At 33.4% G+C, this 11887-nt stretch overlaps 1 protein-coding gene across 1 annotated transcript in view; it reads right to left on the bottom strand.

Moving 5' to 3' along the window:
• Positions 1–263: 263 nt before the first annotated feature.
• The window catches only part of LOC134801107 (protein Skeletor, isoforms B/C), a 60687-nt gene continuing 49063 nt past the window's right edge, over positions 264–11887 (bottom strand). The window contains exons 7-18 of the mRNA XM_063773635.1: positions 11581–11781; positions 9910–9930; positions 9278–9370; positions 8060–8190; positions 7247–7359; positions 6531–6739; positions 6023–6164; positions 5311–5343; positions 4783–4906; positions 3958–4088; positions 3396–3559; positions 264–2791 (exon numbers count right to left, since the gene is read on the bottom strand). Coding sequence (XP_063629705.1) covers positions 2627–2791; positions 3396–3559; positions 3958–4088; positions 4783–4906; positions 5311–5343; positions 6023–6164; positions 6531–6739; positions 7247–7359; positions 8060–8190; positions 9278–9370; positions 9910–9930; positions 11581–11781 — 1527 coding nt within the window. The 3' untranslated portion in view covers positions 264–2626. The remainder of the gene's footprint in view (positions 2792–3395; positions 3560–3957; positions 4089–4782; positions 4907–5310; positions 5344–6022; positions 6165–6530; positions 6740–7246; positions 7360–8059; positions 8191–9277; positions 9371–9909; positions 9931–11580; positions 11782–11887) is intronic.

Here is an 11887-nt window from a genome sequence, read left to right as displayed (position 1 = left end):
AACCACTGAGCCAATTCTTTTTAAAATATTAATAGCTATCGCTAGTAAATATTGTAGGTTTCTGTGATGGAATAATGAGATTTATTATTGTTTAATCTTTATAACATTATTGCTGCACAATAATCAATAGGTAAGTACCTAGCGTCCGTTTATAAATAATTGTGAATTATTTTTGGAAGGGGCTTGAAAAAATAATGTGCATTTATTTAATGTCATAATAAGAAACTTCTAGCGTTTAAAAAGTATAAATATATCTAATTCACAGAATAAAAAGTCTTTTACTGTTTAGTATCACTTATTTTGTAGGTTCATTGTAAACACAGATTTTCCTTTTATTATTGACAAGGTTGATTTATTTATTGATTCATTATAAAAGATCATTGTAATTTCTGTTATGAGTATCGTTTCCAAATGGAATAGTAAAAAATCACGAACCTCTGGCAAGCAGTAAAACCATGTAAATGTAAATGATTTATTTTAAAAATACTAAGTAAATCAATAAACTACATTTTCATTTCTAATTTCAACGGTTTTATATTGATGATGTTAGTTGCTGTCCTTTAGTAAGCTCAAGCATCTATCTAGATAATATTGAATAACTTTAAGATAAATAAGACCAAAACTAAGCACCGTTTTGCTGTTAGTAACTTTAAATATACCTTATTTCTGCGTCAAAGGCACAAACACTTCACAATATAAAGCACATGCCTTTGACATTAATTGAAAACTTTTATATCTGTTATTTTTAGTTACAAATTTAATTAACTACTTACTATAAAAAATCTTATATTTAACAGAAATTTGTGCTCCAACATCTACGACTACGAAGTGTAAAATGATTTAAAATTACTTTCTAGTATTTATTGTCTATATAATCCCTTACGATATCGTTAGGTATATCTAATAGGTAAAAGTTTATATATGAAAACAATTCTCTAAAATAGTATCCGTAAACGCACAACATAAATTTCAAATTTATAATAGAGATATTATTATTCAGACGATTTCAAATTTATTGTCAGAGTAACATTCAGTACATTAAAGTTTATTACATATGAAGTAATTCAAGGCTATAATATAGGTACCTCTTAGGTCAAAACAATCCACATCTTGGTAACTTGAAAATGTCCTATAGCTAAGCTAGTTTGACTTAATTTAAATTAAGTATGACTATTTTGGACGACCTAATAATGATGCACTATTTGTAGAAAACTTCTTATCGTGGTCAGAGGCCATCCAGGTAAAATAAGTTTTACTAAGCAAACATTTATTTATACTTATTTGACATTTAAAGTAGGCATTCGTAAAATATTTTAGAAATAATTTACATAAATACTAAATTTAACAATTCATTTTATTGTCTCTTATTTTGTTGTTTTCATAGCAAATACATCTTCCAAACATCACCCTCGTAATTATAAAATCTGTACGACAACAATTGATTTACTAATTACAGTTCCAAGATGAAAGCCTAATGGTTTAACATCATGCTCTATATTATAAAGATTGTTATTCTTAATCAATTTAGAAGACGAACTTTATTGTCAGACGTATGTCAAAAGTAGGAATTATTTTAGACATCAAGACTTCGCTCCAATAATTTTATTTAAAAGGGGTTATATGTATTATACATAATTATCCTTAATTTATTGTTTTGTAAAATCATTTTCGACACAGGAAAACTATTTACTATAAATTGATTATGCCTGCAGCGGAAAATTTTAACCCTTCGATTTCGTACAGTTTTACGACACATTTAATGATATTAATTTAACAATTTATTCAATTGAGTTTATTCTAACCGCGTTCTTGTAAATTTCAATTCTCGCCTCAGTAAAAGGTTTTTTTCTTGAATGATCAACTTCTCTTGATATCTATATAAAATATATATTGCATAAAACACGAACGCTGCACTCTTACATATATAGGTATTATATGTAGTAATTGGTTTAGATTCCATTTATGGTATTTATTGTCACATAAGTATATTTTATACTAACAATAGTAGACTTAACAATAATAAAAGTATAGTTGTTATACAAAACGTTTAAAAATCTATTAATATTGTCAAGCACGAGGCATGCACCTAAAATAATCTTAATTTAACTACTTATTTTTTATACATTTAGCCGATTTTTATTGTCGAAGTTTCTATTGTGACGCTTTTTTACTTAAATCATTAAAATGTAATTATTGTCAAGCCGTAAGCTTTTTCAATTCCGTAAAATGTAAATACACAAATGTATAATCATTACTTCTATGATATTCATTTATTACAATAGTAAACTATTGATTTCATCTATATTTTGAAGCTAAATCGTAAAGATAAATGCACAAAATGCAATTTATAGAATGTACTTGATATGAAATTGATTCAACTCTGATTGACATTATTTACCCAATTTAAAAAACTCCTGTACATAAATTCGTGCGAGCTCTGTTACTTCTTATATTATAATAATATCCCAACAATATATCACAATCTCCACGACGTATATGAAACAGCAAATCTCGTTTATTTAGTTTTAATTTGCAAATCCCAAAGTTTACAATTTGAGATAATTATGTTAATAGCTACCGTTTCATACACTTTTTTAACAGAGCTCGCTATTTGTGCAATGCAATCTTATCTTGATGCAATATTGTAAAAGGATATTAAAATGACAATCAATGCTGTAACCGTTGGTAGGTATACAGTTGCTGAGTTAGCTCTTTGATCTCCTGGAAGTGGTATTGGTTGTCCTGGATCTAGGACGTGAATCTTCCAACCCAGGTTATTGTGTGTGTAGCACTGGAACAAAATAGTAGTTTCGGAATTAGGATATAAACATTTTCTTGTCAATGAAGAAAAACGCGCAAAGCTTAACGCAGATGGCGCTGCAATCGCTTCAAAACAAAACATTTCATTAGAAATGCCAATACCTAAGAAACATAAACCATGGATGAAAGACTTATGTCACTTTTGGTTCCAATTGTAACCAGTATAATCTGTGGGATTTTAACTACATTCGTGACAGCAAGACAATGACAACAATATTGTGAAATGGAACTATAGGTCTAATTGTATATCTACAAGTTTAAACAGATTTGTTTGTTTTCTAAATAAATTAAAAAAAAGTTATCGGTTTAGAAACTAAACTGTGAACGTATCACGAAGTTGAAACTTATGTAAAATAAAAATAATGCATTGAAATGAACTGTTTAATAAAGTTAGTGTTAAACCTATTAGTAAAATAGCGCTCGTTTAGGTGAATAAAATTAAAGTTCTGTCGTTACTTTTTATCGAGGCTAAAGAGATTGCACCGTCAGCTTTATATGAAAAAATGCGATTACTTACTAGTGTCGCTTATATCTCTGGTCTAATGAAAAACATTTCTTTGAATACCCGTACTCACCTGATAATACACCAGATCAGGCGTCTCTTCGGCTACTGTCCAGTTGAGTATTCCTGGCTCGCCTTCATTACACTCCAGCTGTAGCGTCTTCATATAGGTCTCGAACGTGTCAGAAACGGCCGATTGATCCGTTGTCTTGTGTATCCATTCGCAGTAGCGGCCGACTGAAATGTAACCCAAGATTTAAAACTACTCATGTCAAAATTTCTTAGCTCAGAGCTCAGCAAACGTGGACTTTTTATTTGTGTTTGCTAAAATAGACAAGATATTTGATTAATATGCATTAAATGCTTCGTACTAAAGGCTGGCCAAAATCTTAAGCATAATCAATTTCTAGTACCTAATTATAATCAGAACTTAATAAAAAAGATACCTCTGCAATTAATGTTTAATGAGAGTAATGATGCGCTGTACGGCTCCATACAATATGCGGTAACTCTGGTTAGCGCTTCAGCGATCACATTAATTATTGTGCAATACAGCGCTATTTATTTCAGCTGTCTGACTAGGAGCTCAATTTTTACTTGTACTTTACAATCAATAATTCTTTATTTCAACTCACTAGCAGTAGGGTACGCGTAGCCTTCGTTGTCGCGCGCCACTCCCGCAAACACACGCTGCTTGTTCTGGTCTTCTGGCTTTTTCTGCCCGTAACCGCCTTCCGATGAGTCGCTGATGTAGAACGGGTGAAACCTAAAAAAAAAATATTATAAATAAGGTTTTGAGGCTCAATGTTTTGTAAATTGAATATACATTAACACACGACAAAACGCCTTGCCAAACCATGCCTTAACCTTCTTCTCTGTCGTATCGCTCTCTAAAATCATGGTAGGTTGGTAGGTTTTTATAGAGCGAATGTGGTATCATTATTTCCTTTGTCAATAGCAAATGTCAAAACTGACGCTGCCGATATGGAAAAGGTGGTAACTTCAAAATTAAAGATTTGTTGAGATATTTAAATAATAATATTAAAAATATAGGTATGTACTATATTTTTTATATTATTATTTAAATATTTAAACAACGGACTATTGGAAAGTAACCCAATTTCTAATCAAATTAACCTCAATAAATCTACAATTTCGTTGATTTATTTTTAATGAAATAGTATTTTCATACATTTTATACTTACAGGTATCATTGAGTAGTGACTGCAATATGGAATAAATTGGGGACGAATGAATTAGTGTTTAGAGTTAGACCAAGCTAAGTTGGCAGCGATTTTTTTTATGCAAGTTTTATTTAAACGTCATAATTTCATAGAAGTTTGACTCTACTCTCTTTGAGTACTCTAGGTGCCTAAATATTTTTAATGCGTATTTTTGTAATTTTTGTAACTTCAGCAACAAAAGTAAAGAGGGATTAACAATTGATAAGTGACACATACTTAGCAGGGTTGGTCTGATCCTCGCCGCCCTCAACAATGAAGGTGTACGTCTTGCCTCGCTCCACATACAGCTCCGGGATCAGCTGGTCGTTGATGTACCACGCGATACCCCAAGATGGATGCCCTGGTAGAGATATACGAATTAATATTGGATGTTTTTAAATTACATAAATAGCATTAATCTTCAAAGATTACCTACTTAAAATTAAATAAGGGTTTTTAGTACTTTTTACGCTATTAAGAAACCCTATTTTATTATAATTTTTACATTGGTTTTGACGGAAACATTTAAAAAACGTCTAGTTTACGAATTAGTGCATAGCATACAGAAAATTATTAAAAACAATAATTGTCTGCGATGAAGATAAGTTTAAATGCTTTATATTTTAATTTTAAAAAGCCAAATAATCGAGATTAATTAGCTTCAGACATAAATGGTAATGTTAATTGAATTAAAATAAAAAGGATTGATTAAATAAAAAAAACAACGTATTATAAATAGGAGGATAAAAGGGTTAATATAGTTACCATACGGTAAAAATCCTTTACTTATGTCATTGTCTGCGTGTAAGAAAAAGAAAATACGTTTAAATCAATTTATATCAACTCCACAGTCACAAATGTCACAATCACAGGCTCCTTAGAGAACCCAACATTCCAGCGTTTCAATATATATATTCTTTACAGAGTAGGTGGGTACCTGCTCTTACTACAATAGGTACCATTTTACAACTAAGGTTCTGTACCTAGACACTGATACACCTATCAACCGGCTCGATTCGGAAAATGAATTAGATTTCTACTAGACTTCAACAAGTTACGATACGGATAATTTAAAGATATTTGTAAGATATGACAAATTTGACGTTTCCGCGATTATGGAGGTCCTCTTGAACGATTTATGACTTAGATATCCAAGTCACATCTAGTCGATATCTAATGTAGATCTAGTTGATCTCTAAATCGTCTCAAGATCTTGTGATTATCTCGAAATCCGAATAGGCCTGTTTTGTGGTCTAGTCAAAAATAAGCATAAAATGATAGATCCGTTTAGATAAAGTCACTGGCAGTGGCAACAGTGCACTTCACCATTCCTAGACCTGATTTCAATGCAATCAGGTTTACAAAGCATTCAAATTATAAAAACTTATAATTTGAAAATTGATGTTGATATGATATTTCACGATTATAGGTACCACTAAATAAGTGGGATCTGCCGCGATCTCAGTTGTAATCATACCAGTGATAGGAGTGTAGCCTCGCTTGCCACCAGCAGGCCCGATGCGGGCGGTGAAGTTGGTGACGCCGGCGATGACGCGCGGCGGCCATGGTGCTGGGCCGTCGTCATCCAACTCAGCTAGGCCGATGCACGTGTGGTCGTTCTGGAAAATGTACAGATCTTTTGAACTTCTTTTCGGTGGAATAACAATAACAATTTTGACATTATTGTGCTTCTTTGTAATGTTTTTTTCAACGTTTTTGAAACCCCTCAAAATATTTCTATTTCTCTAAAACTTAAAGAAATTTTAATAGCGTCATAACTTCATAATCAGCATTGTTTTTTTTTTCCAAAGGGCCTTTTCACCCAGAGGTGAAAATAAACTTTAGATAAATTTTAGATTAAAAAAAGACATAGCACGCCATATCAACAACAGCAGCACAGTCACTGTTTCTTGCTTCATGAAAGTTCAGTTTTCTGCTGCTACTATATCCAAAGTATCAAAACCATAGCATTATAAAAGTATTACCTGAGCTCCAAAGTCAAGCTGCACATCAGTTCTAGTAGTATCCATAAAGGAATGAGCATTGGCCTCATATCGCGAGTTGAGAGGTCCAAATGCCGCGATCACAGACTGCGAGCGCGATGTAAGCACTTCTTTGTCCTTGTTTGGTTCTTTGGCCGCTAGAGGGCGACGATAGGTGATGGTGGTTATGCCGTTCTTCTGCTGTCCTGATACTATAAAGGATGCAGGAATTGTTTAAAACGGTGCAGAATGTCAAGCTATAGAATACCTAAGCCTTATTTTCTAGAAGACCAACAACGCCTAAAATGTTATGAAATATTTTATTTACAGTACCACTGACGACTAAACAGGTTTCGAAAGATTATATAACAGTATGGAGTTTTAAAAACGATCGTAGGTACATCTATAGTTGCAAGCATCCGTAATCTACGGCGACCGCTTACCTTTATGCTTATTTTCTATTGACGGGGTATAAAAAACAATTTCGATTAAACGGAAATCTTTGCTCTACCTATTACAAGGAGCTTATCGAGTACAAGGGGGAAAGTGTAAATCCACTTAAAAAGGTTAAAAAATAAAGTGCTCCGGCTGGGTGATGCGGTATAAGAATAGGGTTAGATAATACTGTGAAGAGTATTTGAAATCTTAAAATCTGAGAATAGTATTGCAGCACATGTACATGTATTAGATTTGCATAACGTAACTGGAAATATACTGACCTACGACAACGTCGTTACTGCCGCCAAGTCTCGCGTCGGGGCACACGCCTCTCTCTCCGTCACATTGGGCTAAGTGGCTTATCGTGTAGTCTGCTACTTTAGGTTGATTTGCTCTGAAAATATACAAAAACACTTAAGTTTTGTGGTCTTGGTCGAAATTAAAGATTTTGGACTGCTACCGCGAATGTCTGAAGAAAGGCTCTGAATTTGAGTGGCCAGGAATCAGATCACAAATTTCACGCTGGGAATGTCGCGGTAGGTCCACGGTCTATACCTGTTTAGACCCGTATATGATGTATTTATATACCCGATATAATGATATAAATATAATGATTTTCCTCTACAACAAAGCGCCTTTTTATTTTATTACTATGTAATATCTGGTACTAACAAACAGTAACTGGTTATTACTAATGGTGGTCCACACTGGCTGTTATAAAATGTTATACATATAACATTGTGTGACAGGGACAACATAATAAAACACTATCAATACTATCACATAGTCCCTTGTCCCACGATTTTATATATCGTTATATATTATAACAGCCAGTGTGGGACGTACCATAAATCATTCACAGCCAGCGCGAACTACGCGCTACGTTTTTAGCCGATAACGTAGATATATGTTTTCCCGCTGTGTAGCGAAAAGCACCTACATACGAACAGTCGCTGTCAGTGAAATGTGTTGAAATTTGGTGTTAGCATTGTAAATATAACTTAGTAATAAATAAATGAATAATTATATTTTTTAAGTTACCTACTGGATCCGGCTTAAAGGACCAATCAATTTATTTTATGAACAATATTTACTTGTTGTCCCAGTAAGCAACCACGACATCAGCGTTCAGCATGGCCGGTCTGCCTTCAGCTCCTGATATCCCGAAGGCCATGTATTGCTCCCGCCTTAGACGCGCCGAGAGCGTTATTTGTATTTGGTTGCCCTGGAAATAATGTAAGCATTAGACTGTTATAGTGACAACCCTAACGTGTAGTTTTTGGGGCTGTACATACATCAATGTGTCACACATAAAAATTACAAATCTGCCGTTTTTAACTAAAAGGTACCACATTGTCAGTTGTCGATAAGGTTGATTTCAAATTGAAGTTTTATGGAAATTGCATCTTATTGACAAGCGACATTACATTAGGTACCCTTTTGTTTGAAAACGACACGAATATATGTATGTTGTGTTTTCGTTATTGCTTGTCCATAATAACATATAATACATTATTGCTTGTAAAGCAGCGTTCTAGCTCTTCTAAATTCAGATTTCTATAATTCATTTATATAGTAGGGAAGAAATGGATTTGTCAGAATTATGCTTATGCCTGTTAACATGACAGATATAGTCAATTACGTTCAAAAGTAATAGCGATGAATGCAATAATTTAGAGTTAAATTTTTGTAACTTAATTATGTTGGTTACAGGTTTTGAAATGAGAACTGAACTTCGTTTTAAAAAAATCAAATTGAATACCAGAATAGAATAGTTATTAAATTTAGTTCTCATTTCGTATTAATTGACAGTCATAAAAAATACAATTGCTGTAATTATGCATTTACAAATATATTTTACCTTATTGTTTCACAGCAGACCAATCGCTTGGATGTGAAAAGATATTATCTAATTATTTTCATGATGGATATTAAAAAAAAAATCTCGACACAATATTAAAAATCTTAATTAAAATTGCAGTTTTTTTTCATGCACATATTTTGTACAGTACAGTAGGTAAGTACTTACAATATCAAATAGCAACTGAGGGTAACGCTATCTCTTTTGGGGCTATTATTTTATTTCGTATATTAGGTACATTCATTCAATGTTTCGATTTTACTGAGCAGTTTTTACATCCGTAGTGACAGAAAAATCTTGAAATCTTCAGAAAATTCGCGTTCGTACGAGACAACGTTAAACAATTTCAAATTCAGACAAAAATAATCCTAAACGACAGCATTATGACCTCAGCCGTAAGTCAATATTGCACTACTAAAATTATGATTAAATAAACGAAATTTAGAGTTACCTGTAGTTCCCATTTGACCTGCAGCCTTTTGTCTAAAATTTCCTTGCAGTTATTAGTAGCGCTAGCGGGGGTTTGTGACGTAGTTGAACTTGTCTGAAATATTTGGATAGAATGTTATTTTGGTTCTCCAATTCGTTTCATGGTATAGCATTTACTTAGCCGTTATACTCGTACATTCCATTTCGCCGTAACACGTTGTTATTACAATTAATAGTATAAAAAGGATATTAATAATAATAAACATACTGTAGTTAAGTATTTACTATAGTAAGGCAAACCAATTTGTCAGTAACAAGGCGGCAAATATGAAAAATGTCCGCAAACTGTCCATCTGGATGGTGTTTAGCAAAAATGAGTCATCCACGTCCATTTTGCAATAAAATGTCAACTTTAAGAGTCAATTTTTTGAGTTGACATCTTATTGAAAAATTAATGTGGGTTGACACATTATTGCTTAACAGCATCCCTCTCGTAGTCAATTTGAATTTCACATCTTTTATTCTGACTATACGAGTAATTGGTTTTCCCGACTATATTTTATCAATTAAAATAACCAAGTAGTGAACTGACATAGGTTTAGTAATAAGATAAAAAAGTTAGTATTTGTTAAAAAATAAAAAAAATATACTTACAGGGTTATACCACCAAGCAGGCTGTTAAAATAGATAATTCCAGTTCCAAGGTAGGCAAAGAGAAAAGGCAAACAAACAAGCAGATTTATTAAAAAGATAAACACACAATTAATAATTTAGTAACATGGTAGCATTAGTAGCTTTTGGTAGATTTCAGTCTTGTAAGTTGGTATGGTAACACCGTTTTAGAAATTATGCCGCTTTTTTATATTTTATAAAGTTTGGAATGAAATAGTTTGCAAATACACTTTTAATTGGTTTAAATATTTATAATTTATATAAGTAAATCTTAAGATTATTAAATAAAGTAGTCAAATTTTCTAATATTTTAGAATCATCCAAACCAATCAAAATTGTACTGTATCGGCTGGACATAAGGTTGATTTTTGATAACTAGCGATTGAGGCTTAAAACTATGTCGATGGTTTGGCTTCTTTTTCCTTTTTCCCTGAAAAGCATAGACAAAGCGAAGTAAAATATTAGCCCATGGCAGCGCTGAAAAAAATGTTAGTGGTACAGAAAGATATCCAAAGCTGCTTCTTAGAAAAATGGCAATGAAAATAAATTAGCACACATTATTAAGAAAAATATAGTCTCGCAAATCAGCTTGTCAGTGGAAAAGGGCGCAAAATTTTAAAATTGTAAGCGCCAAAACATTGTACTTACCAAAAGTCGATTGCCCATACAAAATCTAAATTTCGTACTTTTTCTATTGGAAAATTGGTTTGCCAGACTATACTTGATCTATTTAGCGATTGACAGATGGTTTTAATATGGTATTTCATTTCCTATCATAATAGCAATAGAAAATCGGTAGTTAGTATATTTTCAACTGTTTTTTGAATACCCACAATATAGGACAGTTCCTATATTGTACATAATATATAATTATCATGATAAGGTTGAAAATCAGTATATATAAAAACATTTAATAATCACAAACTAGAGGTAACCAATGTTGTAAGTTTTTCGAACATAGTTAAATCATGCACATCGGTTCCATTCATTCATTCGCTCGATTCACTTTTCCATTTCCCATTGTATCGATCGATGTTGTAATTGCAGGGAAAGTGGAACGATAAACTCTACGTCTTTGTTACGTTTTTAATATAGACCAGATTATAGAAAAAGTAGTATATACTATAGGTACCTATATTCTTGTTGAATTCAAAAATTCATATCCCTAAAGGCCCCTGTACACAATGGGCCAGCGCCGGCTAGTCCAAGGGACGCACCCATGCGGTAGAATGCGATAGCAATATCACTTGCTCCCTCTAATAAATGCGTCCCCCAGACTGGCCCACGCTGGCCCATTGTGTATAGGGGCCTTAAGAGCACGTCTAAATTATAGTTGGTCAAGCAGATCTTGTCAGTAGAAAAAGGCGGTCAATTTGAAAAATGTAGGCGCGAAGGGATATCGTCTCATAGAAAATTTGAATTTCGCTCCTTTTTCTACTGACAAGATTTGCTTGACCATCTATAACTTTGAACCGACATCGCAGTGAAAAAGTGTGAAAGGAACAATTAATTTCATTTTCACGAGTGCGAATGAGGCGGTACTATAAATCAATAAAAAATGTGCGGACCGGGGGTTAGCGGACCTCAAACTTTATCTTCATAGTTTAATGTAAGAACGAAGTAACAAAATAGCATCATCATTTTCAAACTCACAGTAATTTTCGTCTGGCCCAACGCCGGCGGCACATCTAAGTCCTTTGGGATATAGACATGTCCGAAGTTGTGCCGATACTCCACACACCAGACAGCGAGCCAGTCTATGTCATACGCTGTTAGCTTCCCGGGCAGTTGGATCTCGATGTCTTCGCCTTGGTAACCGCGGAGGGGGTGGAGGGAGCCGCTTTCGCTTGGGACCTGGAGATAGTTAGCGTTTCAATGTAAACAAAATGAGGAAAAAGTGGACGAAGGGATTAGGCTCGCTTCCATTGCCTACCCAGAAACACCTACGCATCGGTCCCAG

Source organism: Cydia splendana, chromosome 21, assembly GCF_910591565.1.
Source record: "Cydia splendana chromosome 21, ilCydSple1.2, whole genome shotgun sequence".
NCBI classification, from domain to species: Eukaryota; Metazoa; Arthropoda; class Insecta; order Lepidoptera; family Tortricidae; genus Cydia; species Cydia splendana.
The sequence above is the reverse complement of the archived record's forward strand: the minus strand, read 5'-3'. Positions and strand labels throughout refer to the sequence as shown.